Raw genomic sequence first — 24405 nt, 5'->3', positions numbered from 1 at the left:
GGCGTGCCAGTGAGGGCTGGAAGGACAGTTCCAGGGTAGGTCTGATGAGTTCCTCAGAAGCCCTCACTCCCTGTCCCGCACTCAGCTGGAGTCGGCGATGCATCAGCATCTTAACAGAAAAGTATAGTGATGTTGGATTCCGGGGATGCGGCTGTTGCAAAAACTACAACTGTATTTTCCTTGTCTGCGCACCACACCCCGCCCCGCTCCCTCTGACCCACACTCCCCAGTCTACTCTTGCCTTCCGCGCGCTCTTCATTCTTCCCCACGACCCCGTCTCCCAGCTTTGTCACCTAGAAGAGCGTAGTGGACCCTAGCTGGCTCGTACTCTTGCCAGAATGCTAGCGAATTAAGAGCTTCCGCGGTCCTTTTATTCTGCTGCGGGTAGATGGCGAGCGGAGCTGCAGGAGGCGGGCGCTGACCGCCGGCCGCTGCGGGAGGCTGGGAGCGCCTGGCGGAGTGCGGGAGACGGCCACGCCCGTCCCATCGCTATAGAAACGGCCTCCGCCCTTCTGTGACTCCGGAGCTGAAAGCGCTTCCTCAGTCCCAAAATCACCTTGCAGAGCAGCAGCCTAAAGAACATATTTCTCATCCTCCTACTCGCATTCTCTTGCCCTATTTCTTTAAAGTACAGGGCAAGAATTGAACAAAATCCCAGCATAAAGAGCTTCATGTTGGTTGCCCAGACCAGACACGTGAAATTATCCCTACTCTTCCCTTCTTCAAACAAAGCCTGTGGTTATCAGAATTGCATCACAAAAGTTCTGGCCCAGCGCGGTGGTTTTACACCTGCAATCCCAGCGCTTCCGCAGTTCCAGGCAGGAGATCACTTGAGGTCTGGAGTTCAAGACCAGCCTGGCCAATGCAGTGAGACCGCCCCCTGCCCCACCACCCACCACCCCCGTCTCTATTTAGAAGTTTGTTTGGGCCGGGCGCGGTGGCTCACCCCTGTAATCCCAGCACTTTGGGAGGCCGAGGCGGGTGGATCACGAGGTCAAGAGATCGAGACCATCCTGGTCAACATGGTGAAACCCCGTCTCTACTAAAACTACAAAAAATTAGCTGGGCATGGTGGCGCGTGCCTGTCATCCCAGCTACTCAGGAGGCTGAGGCAAGAGAATTGCCTGAACCCAGGAGGCGGAGGTTGCGGTGAGCCGAGATCGCGCCATTGCACTCCAGCCTGGGTAACAAGAGCGAAACCCCGTCTCCAAAAAAAAAAAAAAAAAGAAGTTTTTTTGAAGGAAAAAAAAAAGAGTGCGTCGCAAAAGTTCCGGGTAAAATCCATCCATCAGCTGAACACTTTTTGAGCGCTTACTCTGTACCAGGTTGTAGGAAAGCATGAAAAGTAAGGGAAATTTATAATTGAATGACAGTCGGTTGACTTGGAGAAGCACACAGTTTGGTCCAGGGAGAAAAGACATTCAAATGAAGCCTTCTGAAAGAGTTGAGATGAATTTGAGTCTTCAAGGACGGGTAGCAGTTAGCTACGTAAAGGAAGCAAGTCCTAGTCTGAAGGCCAGAGCCATGGAAAAGCATGGCGCCATTGTGCCAGCACCCAGTTTAGTGGGGCAGGTGTCAAAGGTGCACATGTGCAGACAAGGTTGAAACAGCAGGAAGGGGCCAGTCAGACACGAAGTAGCTTGTGAACTCGACCAGGGCAAGGTTTATGTGTGTGGACTGTAGAGGGTTGTTCATGCTGACTTTATTTTACAAAACCCTCTGTGGCAGTAACAATGGAAGGTAGGCCCAAGTAGGTTAGGAATCAAGGCAAGGATGCCTGTTAGAAATAGTGAGTATTGATGTTTCAGAGTAAGTGAGAGCACATGGAAGCCTAGCTTTCAGAAATTTAGGAAATGGAGTTAAGACTTGGTGACTGGATGTGAAGGTCGAGAGAAGATTCAATCCCAGGATTACCTTTGGCACCTGCGGTGATCGCAGGGCCATTCATTTACCAACAGAAAACACAGTAGGGAAGTTGTCAGGGGTAGGAGAGGTTGAATTTTTTTTGGCGGGGGATGGAGTCTCACTCTGTCACCCAGGCTGAAGTGCAGTGGTGCGATCTCAGCTTACTGCAGTTTCTGCCTCCCAGCTTCAAGCAATTCTCCTGCCTCAGCCTCCTGAGTAGCTGGGACTACAGGTGCCCGCCACCAAGCCTGGCCAATTTTTTGTATTTTTAGTAGAGACGGGGTTTCACCGTGTTAGCCAGGACGGTCTTTATCTCCTGACCTCGTGATCTGCCTGAATTCAGTGACTGATCCAGTACATCAAATTGTCAGTGGACCATCCACAGGTTTTGTGTCAAGAGCAAGGTGTAGGGTAAAGATACTGATGTGGCAGTCACTGTTGCATAAGTGACCACTGGAGTTTGCATAGAACGTGAAACTGGTAAGACAAGTAGGTACAGGTGACACAAAAGATTAGAAAGCTTCAAAATAATGAAGAGTAGGCATGGAGATGGGAAGAAAATGACAAAGAAACGTCTCACGTGAGCCAAGGAAATAAAATGTTTTCATCAGCATATAATGCACAGGGTGTATAAGATTAGGTGAGAAAACTGTACACTGGGTTTGGCAACATGAAGGTACCAGTGCCTTCAGCCAGACTGATTTTAACATACTTTGAGGCAATTTTCAACAACTCCCCCCAAAAAATAAACTATAAATAAGAATAACATAGCAAAACAGGTCATTAAGCTAGTGCCAGATGATTAATCAATTATATCAGTACCTAATACAGAGTAGGCTCTTATTTATTGTTGATCTGCACCAAATAGAGTACCTCAATGCTACATAACCGGAAAATATGTTTTTAAAAAGGAGACAGGTAGGGCAGGTTGGGGGCTGGTATATGACTATAAAAATATACACTACATAAGAAAAGGTGTACATAGCAGTAGACAAATGCTCACTTTAATCACAATTCTAAATTAATTATTTTCACATTAACATGGACATTTCAATAAACCAAGAAAAACTGAGTTGTTATATATTTTTTAACAGTTAACATGATTTGAAAATTTTTTATTAAAAATTGATCAGAAGCTAGTTGAAATTCTCACCATGAATATAAAATACTCATTACAATTGTTTTTCAAAGTAAATTCAAATCTAAGCTTCCTGAAAAGCTGTATTATCTAATATCACAATAGGGTTGACTAAGTGCTTGACAACTTCTTTCTAAAGAACTTAACAAAAAGTGACTACTTGAAGAAACAGCTTTCCCTTGTTCATGTTTACAACAAAATGGTAACATTCTCTGCAGAGCTCTCATTTTATCATGAACTGTGGACAATCAGGAACAGGTGTATGCAGTGGCATCAAGGCAAAGAGCATTTCAAAATATTTCCACTTTTATTAAAGGTTTTGACAATGAAGACTTAATAAAATGTCTTTAAATTCTATTTGCTATAGAGTAACCATCTACATAGGAGATGCATGCCATACAACCACAACCATTTTAGTGTGTAAAATATTTCCAAATTCGTAATATAAAAAGATTTGGTTAAAATACAAAAAACCTTTGCAATAAAACTGACAAGGTAGCTTAAGTAGCTTATAAGATTTCAGAAATGTCTTCTGAAAAATAAGAATGTTTCCTCTGCCAGATAAAACTGAACAGTTAAGGTGCTATAAACTAGCTAAAGCTAGAAAGGCACATCATGTAACTAGAAAAGAACAGCATGTGATGTGGACTTCCTTCATGTAGAACTGATAGAAAAATAGAATATGCTCTTCACAAGGAAAGGCATGAGAAGACAGTTCTTATAAACAAAACTCTCACTGAAGTCTTGAATAGCTTTACAGAGAACATAAACATAAAATGGCTAGAGATCATTTATAGGACATGGTAATGGACTCCTTTATATTACAATACCTGCCTCAAATATAAACATAAATCAAATATAAACACCATTGTAAAGCTGTGATTCTCCCAACCAAACATTCCTCTGGTACCACACTCAGCTGCTAGTGGCATTCGGATGCAAAGGCTTAACTCGTGCTAATCTGGACAAGCCAAGACGGAGATTCTGATTTGGAGACTTCACAGACACCACTGCCACGGGGCTGCTGCTATTTCTGCTACCTCCAGATGCCGCTGAAAGGAAACACATGATGCAATGCTGATTATGTCAGAAATCTCTTAACAAAGATTAATTTAACACAAGAAGCCAAAAAGAAAAAAAGGTAGTTAAGCATTATTCTGCTTTCCAGAGTCTATCAAACAATAAATGAGATCAAAAGAATGAAATGTACTAAAGAGCAGAAATAATATAATATTGCCTATTTCCAAACAACCCAGAAGTCAAGCTAATGATACTTAAACTTCACCACGAAAGCCGAAAAAGGAAAGCTGGGAACAAATAACACTAGTTGTAAAGGCATAAAGAAATGCATACCATGATAATTTCTAAAGTCAAATAAAAAGCAAATGCATTTTTAAGGTCCTTCAATTTTTACAAGTAGTCCTTGAATAGTCTAGTTTTCAATTATTAAATACCGTTTAAAGTGGCAAACATTGTTTTTATTTATTTATACTAGTTTCATTTATACTATTACCCTATGTAGCAGTTATTTCCATCTATTTCAAAATTATCCACATTAATATTCACAGTTGATGGTGACTGTAGTTGCTCACCTACACAACAGTATTATAAATTTAAAATAATTATACCTGCTACCCTATAACTCAGACTATACTGTTTTATCATTTTCTAGTTTGAGAGGTATAAAATAATATTTTATTTTAATTTACATTTCTTTAATTACCAGTGAGACTGAAATGCTTCCTATTTTCTAGTCATATTAATAGTTCTTGGGGACACTGGTATAGTTATGCCCCTGGCTGATTTTACTTTTGGGATATTGACGGTCTTCTCCAGTTGTATAAGATAGGTAACAAACTGGCAATCTGTGGGCCAAATCTAGCTCTCAGATATATTGTTTGGTTCACATGGTGCTTAAAAAAAAAAAAAATCAACTTACAAAGATTAGCAGATTTCATATTAAAATCTGGATTTCTGGCTACTCTTGAAAGCAAAAATCAGATCTAGAAATACCAGGCCCATAATCCTTTATAAGACAGAGCTGAGTAGCAGCTGCTTCCTTCCAAAGGGTTTGTGCTCCTGAGTCCAACAAAATTCCTACTCACCCAAGTCTATTCCATGTGCCCAACTCACCCGTGACATCACTTGCCTGACCCCATCACATACTGACTTTATAAGCACTTTGTGCTTTATGATACTAACTCTTTATCCATCATTCTACTGTTTCCTTGTATCTTTTTTATTACGCTACTTTTAAATTTCTACAGTTATGTCATTTCTTTTACATTTCTTTCATTGGGGAAGCACTAATTATTCTTAGAAATATACGAAGTATTACTCTTTGAATGATATGACATCATTTTTTCAGTAATTAATCTTCCCTCCTTTTCTTCTCCAAAGAGCGTTTAGGTCCTCATTAAAAATCTTAGAATTTGTAAACCAGAATGGATTTTAAAGACTATATTTGTTTCCAATATTTCATATGATGAAATTAAGACTCTGTTAGTTAAGTAATCATGTAGCCTCACAGTTCAGGCCTAAATCTGAATACTAGTCATCAGGGGAGTGACGACTGTGGATGAATCAAAAAAGGGCACTCAAAAGAAAAACAGGAGTAGAATTGGAAGGGCTTAGGAAAGGAGAGGGAACATATGAAGAAAGATATACCAGGCAGAGGAGGATAAAGAGAGGCCCTGAGAGAGTAAAACATATAACATGTTTGAGAGCCAAAAAGTGTTTCACTGAATAGAGGGTTTCACTGAATTAGAGGGTCCACGGATGAGAGAAAGCAAAGACAAGACTGGTTAGGAAGGTAGCAACAATTTGGGCCTAGATTCAGGTTTTAGTAACGTCAAGAAGGGTGAAGGTCAAAGAATTCTTGAAGGATCCATGAGCCTTGGCTGTGGAGCAAAAGAAAACAAAGAGAAGTGAAACATGTAAAAGTCAGAGGTTGACTTTGCTAGGGCATTTGTTAAATGCTAGAATTGCCACATATAGATCGCAAGGCTTCGGTCAGACTGTGGAGGTCAAGCAGGTCTTGAGCAAAAGATGTGCTGCCAAAAATACATATATCAGGAATCTCAAATGTTTATACCCTTTAACACTGTAATTATCCTAGTAGAAATTTTATCCTAGGAAAATAATCAGTAATGTGCTCAGAGATTTCTAAAATAAGGACATTTGTGCTTATTGCAATCTTACTTAGAACACTAAAAAATCATAAACCTGCATGTCTAATAAGGGAATGGTTAAATAAATGCAGCAACCAGAATTTGGTTTTGAAGAATATGTAATAATATAGGGAAATGCTCACACATGACATTTATAACTAGGAAAAAAATTTACCAGTGATAATTTTCCAAGCTACTGCCCTTGATGATAAATATACCATACCTGGTGGCACCCATTTAGGTCTCTTATTTTCAGCTGAAGGACTGCATATTTGTAACGGTTTCCTAGTGGCATCTGAAGAAAGAGAAACCTTTTTTGGCGAGGAATGAGATTCTGATTTGACAGCAGCTGGAGTAGAGTCTATCGAAGTCACTTATTTGAAAAATAAATGTAAAAAAGTTTGTCATTCAGGAAGAAAAAGTCTAGCATGTATGTGTAAAAATTATAATGTTACATAATCATATAAAAAATAAACTTATTAATCAACAAACATTTATTGAGAGCCTAAGAACAGCCATCTTTTAAAAGCATTAATATGCCGGGTAGTGGGTGGGCATATCACACACATTACCTTTAACCTTTTACAACAACTCCAATACAGATATTACTCTTCCCACTATCAGAGAAGGAAACAGAGACGTTAAGCAATCTGACTATAGTCTGACAGCTGGTTAAGTGTCTAAGCTTAGAAACCAGATTTTCCTCCAAAGTCCATCCTTATAACCAATCATTACACAATAGTGTCTTGTTGGTATGTGTCAGTGAGGCCATGTGTCAGGCTCCAGAGTTACAAACAGTATCATTCGTGGCCCCTGGTCCCAAGGACTTTATGGTCTAGTCACTAGACTCTAGTGGAAAGAACAGGAAAGTAAAGATGTGTAAATTGCAGTGTGGTAAGGGATATGACAGACTCTAGAGGTATGCCAAGTAGGAAAGGAAACTATAATCTGGGTGTATGCATTTTGAAGTTAGAAGGAGGTCAGTGAGGATGGTCTGAACCCAATCAAGATTGAAGAGTAAAGGTAAATTGAGGGAAGCTTTCCAGGCAGAGGGAGTACAGCGGGCAAAGATGGAGGATCACCAAGCTCTAGGGCCAGTAGTACTGACTGGTTCAGTATATGGCTGGAGCAGAAATCTCAAGGGTAGGAAAGGTGAGAGATAGATACAGGGTATAGATCACTTATGAAGAGCTTTGTGAACCATGTAAAAGAGTCTAGCTAGTCATGATCACACATACATTTTCCTCGGGAGTGATTTGCATTTTAAAAACATCTTTCTGGTGGTAGTGTAGGAGAAGTAGGTCCCTTAGAAGACTATTATGGCATTCAGGTAAGAGGAAACTGGGGCCTACTAAGGTGGAGAATAGAAGGAAAACAGCACATCAGCTATGTTTTAGCAAAAATAGATAGGTGGGAGGCAGCAGTGGAGACGAAGAAATAATCCATGACTTGCAATTCCTGTCATGGGCACAGGCATGACATGCTTGCTGGTGCCATTTATCTAGAGAATGAACACAAGGCTGGAAGTATGTCTGTCTTTCTTTCTTTTTCTTTCTCTCTCTCTTTCATGGTGGGGAGGGAGGAGGAAAGGTGGCATATAAGTTCACTTTAAGATAGTGCTTGTTTTGAGATACTAGGGGTATTTAAATGCATATGAATATGAACATTCTCACCATATACTCTTCCTAATGTTAATATCTGCATCCTCTAGATCAGCACTGTCTGAATGAACTTTCTGTAATTATAGAGATGTTCTGTGTTTTGTGCTGTCCCATATGGTAGCCACTAGCTATACAGAGTTACTGTGCACTCGAAATGTGGCTTTGCAAAACGAAGGAACTGGTTTTTAAATTTTACTTAATTTAAATTAACTTAAATGTAATATAGCCACACATGGCTAGAGGTTACCATATTGGACAGCACATTTCTCAACATTTTTTCTATCAAGGGAAAATTATGACAAGTGCTAGATACAATTCTCAAAGTTTACCCAATACATTACTAAATATACCAATTTTTCCTAATTCCTAATCCTATCACTTAATGGTTAAATTTTATTTCTAATATTGTATATTAATCTCAGTTGTGAAGCAACTTGCTCCAAGGGATACCGAAAAGATTTTAAATGGTTAATTCCAATTTGGGAACTGAAATTTTATTTCTAGTTATCAGTGTGTCTTGGTGAAGAAGCATATACAAACATCTAAAGAAAATACAAAATATATTCATGGTGTTAATAACTTTTTCATATTATAGCTTGTAGTAGGCAGAATACTGGCTTCTCAGATGTCTACATCCTCATCACCAGAACATGTGAATATGTTACCTTACATGGCAAAGGGACTTTGCAGATGTAATTAAGAATCTTAGACGGGGAAAATTATACTGAATTATTTCGAGGGGCCCAATGTAATCACTGGGGCCCTTATAAGTAAATGTGAGGAGGAAAGTCAGAGTCAAGTAAGATGATGTGAGAAAGTCCTTGCCATTGCTCTGTGAAGGTGGAAGGGGCCACAAGCCAAGAAGTGCAGGCACCCCCCAAGGAGCTAGAAGGCAAGAATGTGGATTGTCTCCTAGAGCACAGTCGTACTGACCGCTTGATTTTAGCCCAGTGACAACCACTTATGACGTCTGATACTCAGAACTGTAAAATAACAAATATGTGTTGTTTTAAGACACCACATTTGTGGTAATTTGTTATAACAGTAACAGGAAACTAATATACTGTTTTAACTCTAAAAGCCCTTGTATTTAATATCTAATTTCTGGAACCCAGATGAAGTAATCAATTAAAAAAAAACACTCTAAAGCCTCATTAATTCAGAATATAGGACACAGAAGAATAAAACTCAATCAGTACTTAATTCTCATTTAATTCTTAGTAAGTACTCAGCAACATGCTCTTTAAGGTGACAGCAGCTCTTATAAATAAATGGAAAGACTAAATAATGGAACTTTTAATATCAATAGCATATGCATTAAATAAACTAAGACATAAAAATGATTATCAAGAAAAACAAATTCAGTTAATGACAGATATATTTTGCAATAACCTATCATATTCTATGAACTCAAAAATATCCTAACTTCTTTTACACAAGAAACAGGTATTCCATGTTTGAGTCATCATACGTTTTAAACGTTTTATCCTAAAAAGTTTCTAATGGAATTTGTTTTGGAGAAATTTTTAAAAAAGGGCCCTAAACATAGCAAAAGAGCTCTCAAATCAGACTAAGTAAGCACAAAAGCAAAAAATTAGAATCATGCAAACTTCCCTGTTTTGCCTGGAGAAAATGTGGTCCAAGATACAGCTTAGACACTGAATGGACAAACATGGGTTTAAATTCTAGCCCCTCACCTATTAGATGTAAGAATTCCAACGAATTATTTAACCTCTCTGAGACTCAGTATTTCACCGTAGAATGCAGGTGACAACAGAGAGTGGCCATGAGTACCAAAGTGAGGTCACATAATAAGTGCTAGCATAGGTAGAGGACTCGGCATTCTTGTCTGCTTTTCACCCTTCTCCACCCCTACCTTCCTTTTACATATTTTAACAGGAAATGAACATTAGGAAAATGTTAAAGAGAACAAAGGCAAAGATAAGAAAAATACAGCAAATAAACCACATACATTGCCTTTATAAAATTAAGTGTTTTGGACCAAGCTTACCCAAAGCATTACATTTGGATTTAGATTTCTTCTCTTTCTTTTCTACTGGGGATTTTACCTTCACTTCTTTCTTTTTAATTTCTTTAACTTTACTTTTTCTCATAGAGAAGTCTTCATCATTATCCTCACTCTCACCAAAATCAGAATCATCCTCAGAATCTCCACCTAAAACAGAAGATTACATACTTCATCCTTGCTCTAAAAAGTCAGGACTCTGTTGCCTTAACTTTATCCACAGCTTTGGCAGCAGATTCTTAGGCACCTTTGTGCTGCACTGTTTCCAGTAGCAGAACACTGCAGCTGACATTGTGGGTGCCTTGGGTTTGAATCCTCGGACAGGTCACTAACTTCACTGAGCCTCAGCTTCCTTACCTAGAAAATGGGGATAACCATAAACCTCCATCAAAGGGTTGTTGTGTGGATTAAATTAGTTAATATGTACAAAGCGTTTAGAATAACATCTGGCATATACCAAGCAAAATATAATTGTTTGCTATTACGATTATCACTATAAATTTCCCATCAGTAATCTTTACTTCAGATTTTACTTTAACTCAGTAACTTTTGAAAAGAATGGTAGGGTATGACAATAGATAATCTTTCAAAACAACGCATTTATGGTAAGAGTGAGCCTTCCCTTAATCACAAAACTTCAACATTCTGGAATAGACCAATTGAGAATTGAGATAACCATACACAACAATCTTAACAGATAATCCTACAGCTGACTTCATTTGGGACAAACTTTTATTTCACAAAAAGGCTTTTCTGCCCTTTATGGGAAAAAATAAGCCAGTGATCTAATTTTGAAAGTGCTACAGCTGCTCTGGAAAAAAAGCATGTCCTAACCTGATAGTTAAGCAATTATCCTTCCATTTTTTAAGGAGGTTAGGATCAGAAAACCATGCCTTGTAAATAAACTCTGAAAACTAAGTGTAAATAGGGTTAGTCCTATATTCATATAAAACTTTCTTACATTTTTAATAGTATGAACATGCTTATTGCAGAATATGCTTAAAGTAAAAAAATGTACAAAATGAAAAATAAACAGTACATGCTTATTGCAGGAAATGTAGACCATACAAAAATTTATTAAGAAAATCTACTCTGTCATCTCGCCACTTAGGGATAGCCGCTATTATCCCCACATACTAATGTCAACCTGTCTATATGAAATTATCTGTGAAATAAAAATCCTCTAAAATTTTCAAACCTATACCACAGTAGACAGTAATAAACCACCAGCCAGATTCAACAATTATCAACATTTTGCTCCATTTGTTTCATCCATCTCTCTTTTCTTCTCTTCCCTTTTTGTAGTTTATTAAAATAAATCCAAGATATCACATCGTTACATTCCTACATACTTCAGAATGTATCTCTAAAAAAAAATGGGCATTTTCTTACATAACAATACCATTGCCACATCTAGCAATACTAACACTAGTTTCTTGGTATCATCTTCAATTCAGTCTGTATTAATCTCTTTTAATATAGAGCAGTATCTTTTCCCTATCTTCCCTTGTGTCTGACTTGCTGAGGCAGTTGGGTCAATTGTCCTGCAGAATCTCTGAAGTTCTGGATTTGTCTGTTTTCTTGCATATGGTGTCATTTAACTTATTCCTGCTTTTTTTTTTTTTTTTTTTTTTTTTTTGGGTTTTTTTTTTTTTTTTTTTTTTTTTTTTTTTTTTTTTTTTGAGATGGAGTCGTACTCTGTCACCCAGGCCAGAGTGCAGTGGTACGATCTTGGCTCACTGCAGCCTCTGCCTCCCAGGTTCAGGCAATTCTCCTGCCTCAGCTTCCTGAGTAGCTGGGATTACAGGCATGTACCACCATGCCCAGAAAATTTTTGTATTTTAGTAGGGATGGGGGTTTCACCATGTTGGCCAGGCTAGTCTCAAACTCCTGACCTCCAGTGATCTGCCCTACTCAGTCTCCTAAGGTGCTGGGATTATGGGCATGAGCCACCGTGCCTAGCCATATTCTTGCATTTTATGTGAGCTGGAATTCTGCTCTCAAGGCTTGACTGGATTCAGGCTCACCTTTATTTATTTATTTTTTTGGCAAGAATATACTTCGTAGGTGATGCTCTGTACTTCATATTACATCATATTAGAAATCATAAAATGTGTGGCTGTCCCTGTTTTAGGTGGTTCAGTTGATGCCAACCTGAATTTACCATTGTAAAGATCCTCATTAACCTTCCACTGATGACCTTTACCTAAATCAACAATGTCATTTACGGGCTGGGCACAGTAGTTCACAGCTGTAATCCCAACACTTTGGTAGGCCAAAGCAGGTAGATCACTGGGGGTCAGGAGTTCAAGACCAGTCTGACCAACATGGTGAAACCCCATCTCTACTAAAAATACAAAAATTAGCTGGGGTGTAGTGGCACATGCCTATAGTCCCAGCTCAGACACTGAAGCAAGAGAATTGCTTGAACCCAAGAGGTGGAGGCTGCAGTCAGCTGAGATCGTGCCACTGCACTCCAGCCTGGATGACAGAGCGAGACTCTATCTCAAAAAACAAAACAAAACAAAAACAAAAAACAATGTCATTATGATCTTCAAATTACAATTTCCTTATTCTATCATTGTTCTGACACAAAAATTTAAAAATAATCAACTCACATACTCACGTAATGGTTACTGTGCTATATAGAATTAGCCCAAAATAGGCCAGCAGATCACATGAAGCCTGTTATAAATGTAGCCTGCAAATTCAAGGAATCCCAAGAGCCTTCAAAGAGGTTCGAAGAGGGTAAGTAGTGGAGGAAGTTTCTCCTAACTTTCAGAATAGATAATCTAGAACAAAACCTTCTATGTATCCCACTGTTCTGACATTGCATGTGTTCAGTAAATTAGGAGTCTTAAGGATTCTTTTCTTGGCCCTAGAGGATAAACAGTAGAAGCTGGCTACATTTCTGTTTAACAAGCTTGTTCAGAAATGGGGTCCAACTAATCTTCGTTAGTCAACTGAGAAAGCAATTTAAATAAAATTAGAGATGGGGAGTTGGAGTTCCCAAAATTACAAGTCATTAGCATCCCATAAAGGAAAATCTGGAAGGCCCAAACACTTCAGTTGTGGATTTTGGGAATCATTAGAGAAAAGACTTATCTTCTCTGCAATTTTCTCTTTTCTTTCATTAATGAAGGTCACACACAGTCCTTTCTATTCTCCTCCAGGGCAAGCGAATGCAGAGGGAAAACTAAAATGTCACTTTGGGGCTGTTTCCACTTCTTGGCTATTATGAATAATGCCGCTATGAACATGGATATGCAAGTATCTCTGAGATCCTGCTTTCAATTACTTTGGATATATGAATATCCCTTGGGACCAGATGTTTCAGAATTCAGACTTCTTTTGGATTTTGGAACATTTGTATTATATCCAGTTGGGCATTCTAACTCCAGAAATCCAAAATGCTCGAATGAGTATTTCCTTGAGCATTATGTTGGCACTCAAAAAGTGTCCTTATATTTTCCTGTCTCTCAGGTCCTCCCAAAGTAAAATAAATGCAAAACAGTCTTTCTTTATGCATTTCCTTTGTTCCACAAGGAGAGGAGCTGTTTGTTTTGTTCACTATTGTATCCCTAGAATCTAGAATATAGTGCACATAAAAAACACTCATATATTATTTGAATAGGCGATGATGAACAAATCTGTTATTGTTCGTTGATAGTATATCAAAATCTAAAATAAGGTATGTGATTTGGCCTAAATTTATGAATTTATTAATTTGAATTTTTAATTACTGTTATAATTCTGTCAAGGTCACAACACTTTCCATTTGCCCAATTTCTAAATAAGTCTAAAAACCATCATAATAAAATACAGCTTTCATATACCTTCTGCCTCAGAATAATTCATGAATTTCTACTACCTACAGATAAAAAAGTCTAGACTTCTTAGAGTAGTTCTGAGACTCTCCGTGATTAGTACCAGCCTCCCTCTCAAGCTTCTTCCATGTTCGTCCCAGCAAGCCTCACTCAACTCCTATATGAGCATTTGTCTATTCCATGGGTAATGCCTTTCTATCAGTCAGAAATGCTACTTTACACCTTTAGTTTGTTGAAATGCTACTCATTTTTCAAGGCATAGCTTAAAGGTTAACTCCTAGAAAAAGCTTTTTCCCCAAATGTTATCACTGAATTTAACTGTTCTGTGTGTCCCTGAAGTTTGCACACCCCAAAGGTTTAACACAATGCTTTGCATATAACACAATGCTTTTGCACTGAATTCCCATGGGATTAATTTTGAAGCAGGATAAAACCTACCAGATGCAAAGTCTGGTTCGGCGTCATTAGCGCTATCATCATCACCGCCTTCCAGAAGAATCTTCCTCTGCTGTACTGCAGCTTTAGATGCTGCTTTTCTTTTCCCTTGAACACCACCAGCATCATCTTCCACAGTAATCTTATCCAAATCTTCAGGAGAGGCATAAAAATCAATGGAAAACTTTGTGACAGCTAATATTTCAAGAACTGCAGGGCAAACTCTATTACAGCTATTGCTTATATTCACCTAGGTTCACCCCTCCCCTGCTTCTAGTAATCAGACTATTTACTAGCCCAATCTGGGTCAACCATTCTACACCAGTGCCCTGGGAACAAACTTTAGTTTTAGGGATAAATCCAACACCCAAACAGAGATAATCTTTCCCCCCAAATTTTTCAAACTAGCACTAGGAAGACGCAGCCCCTTTCTTCAAAGATCGGTTGCTCCAACTAGAAGTCATGGGTAGTTATGACCCTTCAGGGAAGAATGTGTGTCTGCAGTACAAGAGAATAGAATATAACACAAAGAAATAATGGCCTTGACATCAAGAGAGCCTTGACAAATTCAAGAACTTGCTTCTAGCCACAATTTCATTGATTTAAACAAAAGTCAGAAAAACAGCATTGTTGATTTAAAAAATTATTAATATAATAACTTACCTAAATAATCACTGGCTACACTGCAATTAGAGATATGAGGAGACTTATTCATTGCGTCTGTTTTACTATTGACATGTTTTTCAACACCTAAATATAAGGAATAAGAAAGAAAATTCAGGTATATCTCAATCAAATAATGTCTAGAAATAGAAAAATTAGTACTAAAATGTAATAGCATTTCGATTTAGATAAATGATCCCAAACTCGAACTAGCACAATAATTTTATTTGGAGAGGTTAACATAACAGGTCATAAGTCTGGGCTCTGAAATCTAACATACTTAGGTTTAAATTCAGGCTCTACCATGTAAACTGGCTATATGACCATGGGCAAGTTGCTTATCCTAAAACTTCATTTCCTCATGTATAACGTGGAGATAAAAAGTGTCTCACATAGTGGTATTAACAGAAGACTAAATGTGGATCTCACATGGAAATTGCTTATTATGGTGTCCAATGCACAGGAAATGGTCATTGGATATTAACTATCAATTCTGTGTAGGCAAATCCATGCTTTTACTAACATAAGAACTCACCAATCATTATAACCTTAAAAAATCCAAAGCATTTTAAGAGGACTTTAAGACATAATAATTGGTACTATTAAATCCCAATGCTACAAAGTGGATTATTTAATAAGAAGTGGTATAATATTACTACTTCTAAGGAACTCCCCTTATACATTCTATAATGTCTTAAAAGAGAGAGAGAAATTTCAGTGCCTCAATTTTAAATGAATTCATGATTACATTTTGATGTAATTCTCTTTTGATGTTTCTTTGATTCCTGGTTACTAAAAGTCTTCCTAAACAAACTTTCATTTCTTTTTAAAGAGGAGGCAGCCAGGCAAGGTGGCTCTCGCCTGTAATTTCAGCACTTTGGGAGGCTGAGACGAGAAGACTGCTTGAGGCTGTGAGTTTGAGGTCAGCATGAGCAACATATTGAGACCCCTCTCTACAAAATAAGAAATGGCCAGGCGTGGTGGTACATGCCTGTAGTCCCAGCTACTCAGGAGGCTGAGGCAGGAGGATTGCTTGAGCCCAGGAGGTCAAGGTTGTACTAAGCCATGATCATGCCACTGTATTATTGTCTGGGTGACAGAGCAAGACCCTGTCTCAAATAAATAAATAAATAAATAAGGAGGCAGTACTGATTTAGAAAACAAAAAAAGGCACACATACACCCCTAAATAAGATAATAAGCTAAAATATCCCCCAACATAAAAACTTGAAGCCAAAAAAACATTTAAGCAGTTTGAGTATCTTTTTCAGAAATAATGATTTCTGCCTCTCTAGAGTATTAATATACCATCTGCTGCATAGTTGCCAAAAAAATTAAAGGAGAAAACCAACAGAGAAATCCAGAAGCCATTCTCTTAAGTCTACTGAGCTTGCTAACCAAATCAATAACTATGACTTTTGTGAGTAATAAAAATTACCATGATTAGGACATGTTCAACTGATCTGGGGAAAAAGGAGATGGACTGTTAGGACTGTAAAGATCAATTCACTTGATGCAGAAATTAAATGTTCACTGTATACTAACACACAATTTGAACATTCAGGTTCATAGTCCATGTCCTCAAGCATACTCTGGGTGTTAAGCAGAGATGCATGTCTGTTTGTATGAGATTTAGGCAGCTGAATTAAGAACTGAATCCAGGTCTACCCTCTGCAAATGGGTCTACTTACAGTGCAAAGTAGTTACATTTTACTCTTTCTTCTGTGAAGGCCCACCCAAAGAAATAGTTACAAAAGCATTAAGAAGGCTTTAAAGGGAAATATACAGAAAATAAAGTTACTTTTATCTTGAGACTTCTGCACATTAGTGGTGACTGTTGGAGATTCCTTCACTGATAAAGCTAGTGCAAAAGCTCTCTGATAGAGCTTGTCATCTAAAGCCATCCTAAAATAGATACACAAATAATAATGAGTTTTTCAAAATATCAATCTCAAATAAAGAGCAAAGTTTTGAGATTTTCCTAAATGACTACTTAAGAATTTCTAACTTCACAAAAATGTTTTTAAACAATCATCATCACTAATAGACCTTTGATGATAAGACTCTAAAATGTCACAGTGTCATGTTATATACAGAGTAAGAGGTCTGAAATAGGAGGAGCGGTGACAGTTCCTTTTCACTGTAATGTGTCACCTTACTATCAGGTCTGTCCAGGTGGGAAGCACCTACTCAACCCAAAACAGACTTGGTTGAAACATCACTTCCACTTAGAATTCTTCCTTGACCTCATCCACTTCCCTTTAGCAGATATTATGGCTCTTATGTTAAAATTATTATCATTTTTTAACATCTGTTCCTCCCAACACAGACTAACAAATATTTTACCAAGCACTTACTTTATACAAGGCACTACACTAGATGGAATACCAAAAGTACCTTCAAGAAGTCTGCAATTTAAGGAGGAGGGTGGGGAAATAAGACATGCTAATAATTATCCTATAAAAGGCAGATTATAGTAAGTCCTATTCAAATTGGTCAAAAGTGCTATGGAGTATAAAAGGAAAAAAACATCAAAGAAAGTAAGATAAGGAAAAGTTACATAAAGGAGGAAGCACTGAGATGTATCTTAAAGAATTGTTTTAAAATAACTGTTTTCTTGATATAATTCACATATCATAAAGTTTACCTTTTGAAGTGTATAATTCAGCAGTTTTTTAGTATATTCACAGAGTTGTAAAACTACCATCACTATCTAATTTCAGAACATCATTATTACCCCAAAAAGAAACCCCACACCTATGAGCATTCACTTCCTGTTTACCCCTCTCCCAGCTCCTAGCAACCATTAATCTACTTTCTGTTTCTATGGATTTGCCTATTTTGGACATTCCATGCAAATGAAATCATAGAATATGTGGCCTGTACATCTGGCTTCTTTCACTCAGAATCATGTTTTCAGGGTTCATCCACATTGCAGTATGTATCAGTTATTGGCAGTCATTTCTTTCTATGGTTGAATAATATTCTATTTTGTAAATACCACATTTTACTTATCCATTCATTAGCAGATAGACATTTGGATCGCCTCCAATTTTTTTTAACTATTATGAATAATGTTGCTCTGAACATTCATATACAGGTTTTTGTGGGGGCATATGTTTTCATTTCTCTTGGATACATACCTAGGCTGGGTCATATAATAACTCTATACCTGTATTTAATATTTTGAGGAACTGCTAAGCCATTTTCCAATTTGGCTATACCATTTTACATTCCCACCAACAATATATGAGGGTTCAAATTTCTCCATATTCTTGTCTTTTTTATTAAGTCATCTAGTGGGTAGGAAGCACTATCTCATTCTGATTTTGATTTGCATTTCCCTCACAGCTAATGATGTCGAGCATCTTTTCATGTGTTTATTGCTTATTTGTGTAACTTCTCTGGAGAAAGTCTATTCAAATCTTTTGCACATTTTAAATTGTGTTGTTAGTCGTTTTACTGCTGAGTTTTAAGAGTTCTGTATATACTCTGGATATAGTTCCTTATCAGTCATCTGATTTACAAATATTTTCTGCCATGTGTGGGTTCCTTTTTCAATGTATTTAAAATGTAATACAAGAAACTCAAAAACAAAAACCAAAAAAGAGCATGACATGAGGTAAGTTTCTCCATGCTAACTTTTCATAGAGAAATTTGTAGCGGTAAAACATTATCTAAGCCATGTTCCATTTGTTAGTATTCCTCTTCCGTCCATCTGTTCTCCATATTGCAATTTTTGGGTCTCTAAGGACGTCCTTCACTCCTTTCTCCCTCTTGGCACTATCTAATGAAATTCCATGATTAGTCCAGAAACTACGAGAACTTATGACTGCTGGACAAATCTTAGTGACATAGGGAGAAGACATCTTTTTCTGCAAAAAAAAAATACATGGTTTTATATTCTAGAAGCTGTCCTCACCAATGTTATTTTTAAGAAAGTAGTCTTGTATGAATTGAAGACTTCAGAGACAAGTGCTGGGTCCTGTCAAAACCAATCATAACTTCTAAATTCCACAATCATTATTGTCTTAATATGTAAATGGTATTTCCTTATATGTTTGTGAATTTCTTTTAAGTCAGAAAGCCAGAAAAAAATTAATAGTACATTCTGTTTTCTGACATGCACCTAGTAAAATAAGACCTATGACTGTTCAAGCTCTAATTTAAATTAATGGTTTGAATCTGGGTCTCTTTAAAATTAATACATCTAATTTCATATATTTACGGTATGTCTTACCTCTCACCTTTTTTTAGGGGTTTTCTCTTGTACTGGGATTTCTTCTTTCTGGAGATTGTTCAAGTTAGGTTTTGGTTTATCTTGTTTTAACTCCTTAGGTGTTGTTTTCGATTTCTTGTTTAAAGGTACAGTTGCAGAAACAAAATCATCTATTCATGTGTGAATTAAAATCAAAAGAAAAAGATTATTTTCTTAGTAAATGAAATTAATTACACTGTGTGTTCAAGTTTTCATAGGCTAGGCAAATTGTTTAATTTCCACAATTTAAAAATCATTGTTAGTATTTAGTTTATCTTTATTCTTATTCATCTATTTTAACTTTTCTTTGTTTTGGTGGCCTTTATATTTAAAAATATCAGTCTATCAAAAACCAATTCACTAAAAATTGCAAAAGCAATTAAGACAGCATATAAATGTCAAAGAAAAAATGATTAAAAACCTGTAAAGCCATTAGAAAAATTGTAGAATTTAATCACATTGAAAAATGGAAATAACTTATTTTTTATGGGAACTTCGCAATGTAACCAATATCGTCTTTCAAAGACCATTACCTGGGCCAGGCACGGTGGCTCATGCTTGTAATCCCAGCACTTTGGGAGGCCAAGGTAGGTAAATCACATGAGGTCAAGAGTTCAAGACCAGCCTGACCAACATGGTAAAACCCTGTCTCTACTAAAAAAAATACCAAAATTAGCCATGCGTGGTGGCGGATGCCTGTAATCCTAGCTACTCAGGAGGCTGAGGCGGGGGAATCACTTGAACCCGGGAGGCAGAGGTTGCATTGAGCTGAGATTGCACCATTGCTCTCCAGCCTGGGCAACAAGAGTGAGACTGTCTCAAAAAAAGAATCCATTACCCATTTCTAGTATATTAACCATGCTAGAGAAAATAAGAAGCAATATGGGGGAAGAGAAAATAGCTCCTATTTGAGGATTTTTGCAGTAGTAGTATTTCGTCTTTCCATTACCGTAACGATCTTCCTATGACCCTACCACAGTAACTTCTTATTTTCTGGCAAAAGAATGTTCTTTTCCAGTCCATTATTGTTTCTCACAGGTTTTTCTGTCCTACCAATCCTCAGAACTGTTGTAGCTCTTCTTTTGACTGTCAACAAAAAACTGCTGTGGCTTTTCAACACGTACACAACACATATATACATACCTTCAGGGCCTATGTAGTCTTAATCACATGCTTAGCAAGCATTAATACTTGTTGCCTCTTATATGCTTCCCCATAAATAGGATAATTTATGGCTCCCTCCACATGCTGCCACCCCCACCTACTACACACCTGGCAGTTTATTAAGTATCTGGTGACACACTGATGACAGTCAAAAAAAAAGCTAGAGGCTGTATTCTCTACCTTTTTCCCAAGTGGCAGATACAGTTAAGGCTGTGCTCTAGGCAAAAACAGACTGCTTCAAACCAAAGGCTTACTAAATATTTGACTTACAGAAAACTCTACTGGTCTAAGAAAGAAATATTATGTTATACGTTGAAAAGGGTGAACATATAACATAATCTAATGCAATGTTCCTCAACTTGCCAATCATAGCATAGTCAAGTAAACATATGACTAATGCTTAAAAGGCATAAGCCTAACCTTTCTTCAAGGTCTTGTTTTATATTACAATTAATAGAGATTCTTCGGGGATGAGACAGGAGACAAACCTCAATGTGATAACTATAGACCTAGAGTAGTTTAGATCTAAAGAGACTTTTCGCCTGGCCCTGTTCATTTATCACTTACCAACATAATTTTTATCAGTGTAATTATCAGCATAATTATCCAAAATGCTTAGAAAACTATCTTTCCAGACCTACATGATATGCAATTGGGCAGGTCAGTCAGTGTTTGAGCTATCTATGTCATATAAATTCTCAGGAAATTAGTTTCCAAATCTTTAAGGCAAAAATAAGAAGCTTTACTTACCATCACTGTCAGAGTTGTCAAACTGTGAGTAATTGACTGGTTTCTTATGTCTATGACCAAAACAGGATTTTCTCATTAACACAAATGTTAATTTCTCACCTCTATCACATAAGGCTATTAACAGTCTTGAATAAATGAAAATGTGTTTGGGTTCTCGTAAGAACACTTAAATCTAAAACATGATTTGTATTTTACTGCAGGGACTTATCATTAGCTAAAATAGTTACAATTATACCTGATATATGTGGGTATTGTTGGCTTTTCGATTCTATGATAAAGGAAAAAAATTCAGATAACTTATTAAGTAAGAATAATGCATATAATTAACACTTATAATTTCTATACTGTTTAATTGCTATTGGGCATTTCTAAGTTCCCATTGTTCGTGTTCTTCGGTTTTGTGTGTGCATTCTATCTTCCTTACTAAATTACAAATTTCTTGTCACTAAAAGTTACTTTCTTTTTTATCAATCTCTCCACAATACCAAATAATGTTTTTATGCAATGGACACTTAAAAATGGTGAGTGACCTTGTTCCTCCCACCTAAGATGAATCTTTATACAGGCTGAGTATTCCTTACCTGAAATGCAAATGCTCGGAACCAGAAATGTTTTGAATTTTGGATTTTTTCAGAGTTTGGAATATTTGCATTATATACTTACCAGTTGAACATCCCAAATCTGAAAATCTAAAATCTGCAATGCTCCAATGAATATTTCCTTTAAGTGTCATGTAGGTACTCCAAAAGCTTCAAATTTTTGAGCATTTCAAATTTGGGATATTCAACCTGTACTACTTTAGAGGACATTAGAAGAAAATGATATTCAAAGTGAAAAATAATTTTCTTCCTCCCTCCTCTAGGCACTAGGCACATAAAATGGTTTTCTAGTTTTTATTTCTATATTTTGGCAAATGTGCAAATGTGAATAACCTAATTTGTCAGCTGGTTGTTCTTTCAAGTAAAAATAATGTTCTATGAGAAAGATAAGCTCAGCTCACAACTGAAACAATCTCACAAGTGCTTTTCCTTGAGATAACTATCATGCATCAGTATGTAGAAGTGCTTATGTGTACTTCCCATTTCCTCATACAAAATAATAAAAAGTACACTCACATTACTTTCTCCTTCAGAGTTAAAGAATTTAGAGCTGAATAAGATGTGAAAACCCCTTTAGAAATTCTGAACTTGAATAATAGTAAAATAAAATCAGTAGCCTATTTTTAAAAAGTATACTCAGGGGTTGAGCTATAATGAATATAATAATTTTCGCTACTTCATCAAGCATATTCTTAACTGAATTTTCATTTTTTCTTTTTTTTTACTCTTAAGAGTATGGGAGTAAACAATGCAAAGACTAGTAGTACAATTTGGTGTCACTGCCTTAATTATTCTGAGGTGCCAGCCGTTTTATCATCACTGCAGCGCAAATGACAAAAGTGGTGAAAAAGGCAAATCATGTCTTAGGATTGTTATAAAGAATTTTGATCTCATAGACCTCTAGAGAAGTTTCCAGGGACTTCCAGAAGTCTGCAGAACATACTTTAACTGCTGTTCTGCAGAACATACCTTAACAACTGCTGTTCTGCAGAACATACCTTAACAACTGCTGTTCTGCAGAACATACCTTAACAACTGCTGTTCTGCAGAACATACCTTAACAACTGCTGTTCTGCAGAACATACCTTAACAACTGCTGTTCCACACAATGGGATTATGACTTCACTGCCTGAATGCTTAAAGCCCATTTCAAATTCAAAGTGTTCAAAACAGAAATCTTGATCCCTCATACCTCCTGACCCATTCATTCCTTTTCCTAGTCTTCCTTATCTTAATTAATACAAAGATCATCCATTCTGTACCTCAGACCAAAACTATTGTGGAGCCATCTCTGATTCTTTCCCTTACCTGTACATCTACTTCATCAGCAAGTTCTGTCTGCAGTGCCTCCAAAACACATCTCAAATTCATCTGTTCCATTCCATGTCCACCGATAATACCCTATCCCAAACTGCTCTCCAATGATACAATAGCCTGATTTTCCTGCTCCCATTCTGGTCACCCCATCATCCATCATTTATTCTCCAAAAGCAGCCAGTGACTTTTACAAAAGCAAACTTAGATTTCTCTCCCCTACTTAAAACCCTCCACTGACTTCCCATTGACTTAAAACAAAACCTAAACTCCTTTCTAAGACTTACAAGACCCTCTCTGTTCTGGCACCTATTTCTCTGACCCACTCCCCTATGATTCTCCCCACTGCTTGTTAATCCTACAGCTTTAGACTGTCCCTAAAACATAGTCAAGTATGGGGCTTTGGCTCCTCTTCCCTCTACCCTGATTCATGACTCAGTGCATATATTACCGCCTCAGAGAGGCACAAAATAACTACTATATTTAAAGCAGTGCTTTGCTCCTTTGCACTCTATCATACTTCGATGCTTATTTTCGGCCCCTAACCTCACCTCCCACTAGAATGTAACCTCCAGCACCTCGTACATTATAGAAATGAAGATGTTCAATAACTTTACTAAGAATGGCTAATCGTAGGCTTCCATGGCACTCAGCTGTAAATAGAGGAATCGTTTCTAATACTGTAATGGAAAGCACAAACGATCTGCAGTGTGATGAGTTAGGTTTGAGTATTGCCCTGCCAATTACTGGGCCGTATGACTCAGGTAACTTACCCTCTATACGTAGAAATGATAAATCAATAAAACAGGAATGTTTACTCTTTCTATATCAAATAACTACAGTGATAGAAAACTAAAATAACACAAAATTGGGAGCTCGGTGAAATGTAAAGCGCTGTTCAAACGCTAACATTACAAGGTCTTGATACAAGAAACGGCAACGGCTGTGAAGGGAGGCAAAGAGAAGGAAAAAGCTACGATGCTAGGATAACTTCTGAGCAACAGGTATCACTGGAGACTGAATTCTCGATAACCGTCCATCCTACCCCCACCACCGCTGGATCCGGTCTTAGTCGATCCTTTCCCCTTAGTCTCATGTATTGCCCCTAAGTTTTCTTCCCACCCCTGCCGAATGTCAGGAACTACCCACCTTACAGGCCGCACCATGATCCCTTTCGAGACTTGATATTTAGAGTTTTCAAGTTCTTGTTGGTTGCAGTGGCGGTTTCAATTCCCGCCCAAAACCAGACATCGGCGCCCTCCACCCCCTGCTACCCGTCGTCCAATCACCACCAGCCATGCTTGAAGGCTGCGCACGCGCAGTTAGGAAAGCGAATTTGCTCCCGCCCTTCCCAAGGCACCACGTTTCCGTATCCGGTCCACCAGAGCCGAGTTTGTGCTTTGTCTCTGCACTTTCGTCACAACGGCGGATTTTTGCTGTCTCTGAATTACAGAACAACAGTAGAAATACACCTTCTTGCACTTTTAAAATGGCTA

General features: G+C 37.6%; 1 protein-coding gene across 1 annotated transcript; it reads right to left on the bottom strand.

The window, feature by feature from the left end:
* Positions 1–2892: 2892 nt before the first annotated feature.
* On the bottom strand, positions 2893–24357 carry RAD51AP1 (RAD51 associated protein 1). The gene is made up of 9 exons (XM_017546085.2): positions 24059–24357; positions 20997–21046; positions 19072–19213; positions 16626–16729; positions 14826–14912; positions 14166–14315; positions 9886–10050; positions 6437–6586; positions 2893–4095 (listed from the first exon to the last, which is right to left on the bottom strand). The coding sequence occupies exons 1-9, from the start codon at positions 24073–24075 to the stop codon at positions 3959–3961; spliced, it is 1002 nt and encodes a 333-aa protein (XP_017401574.1). The 5' UTR covers positions 24076–24357; the 3' UTR covers positions 2893–3958.
* Positions 24358–24405: the final 48 nt, after the last annotated feature.

Source organism: Cebus imitator, unplaced genomic scaffold, assembly GCF_001604975.1.
Source record: "Cebus imitator isolate Cc_AM_T3 unplaced genomic scaffold, Cebus_imitator-1.0 Scaffold187, whole genome shotgun sequence".
In the NCBI taxonomy this organism is placed as follows: Eukaryota; Metazoa; Chordata; class Mammalia; order Primates; family Cebidae; genus Cebus; species Cebus imitator.
This window is presented reverse-complemented; position numbering and strand designations above follow the sequence as displayed.

Excerpts from the sequence above, each read along its gene's own strand:
- RAD51AP1 (XM_017546085.2), bottom strand. Across the intron at positions 19,214-20,996 it reads TGACAACTCTGACAGTGATG|ATGATTTTGTTTCTGCAACT; the intron begins GTAAGTAAAGCT and ends ACACATGAATAG. Across the intron at positions 14,316-14,825 it reads TGTAGCCAGTGATTATTTAG|ATTTGGATAAGATTACTGTG; the intron begins GTAAGTTATTAT and ends CCTCTCCTGAAG.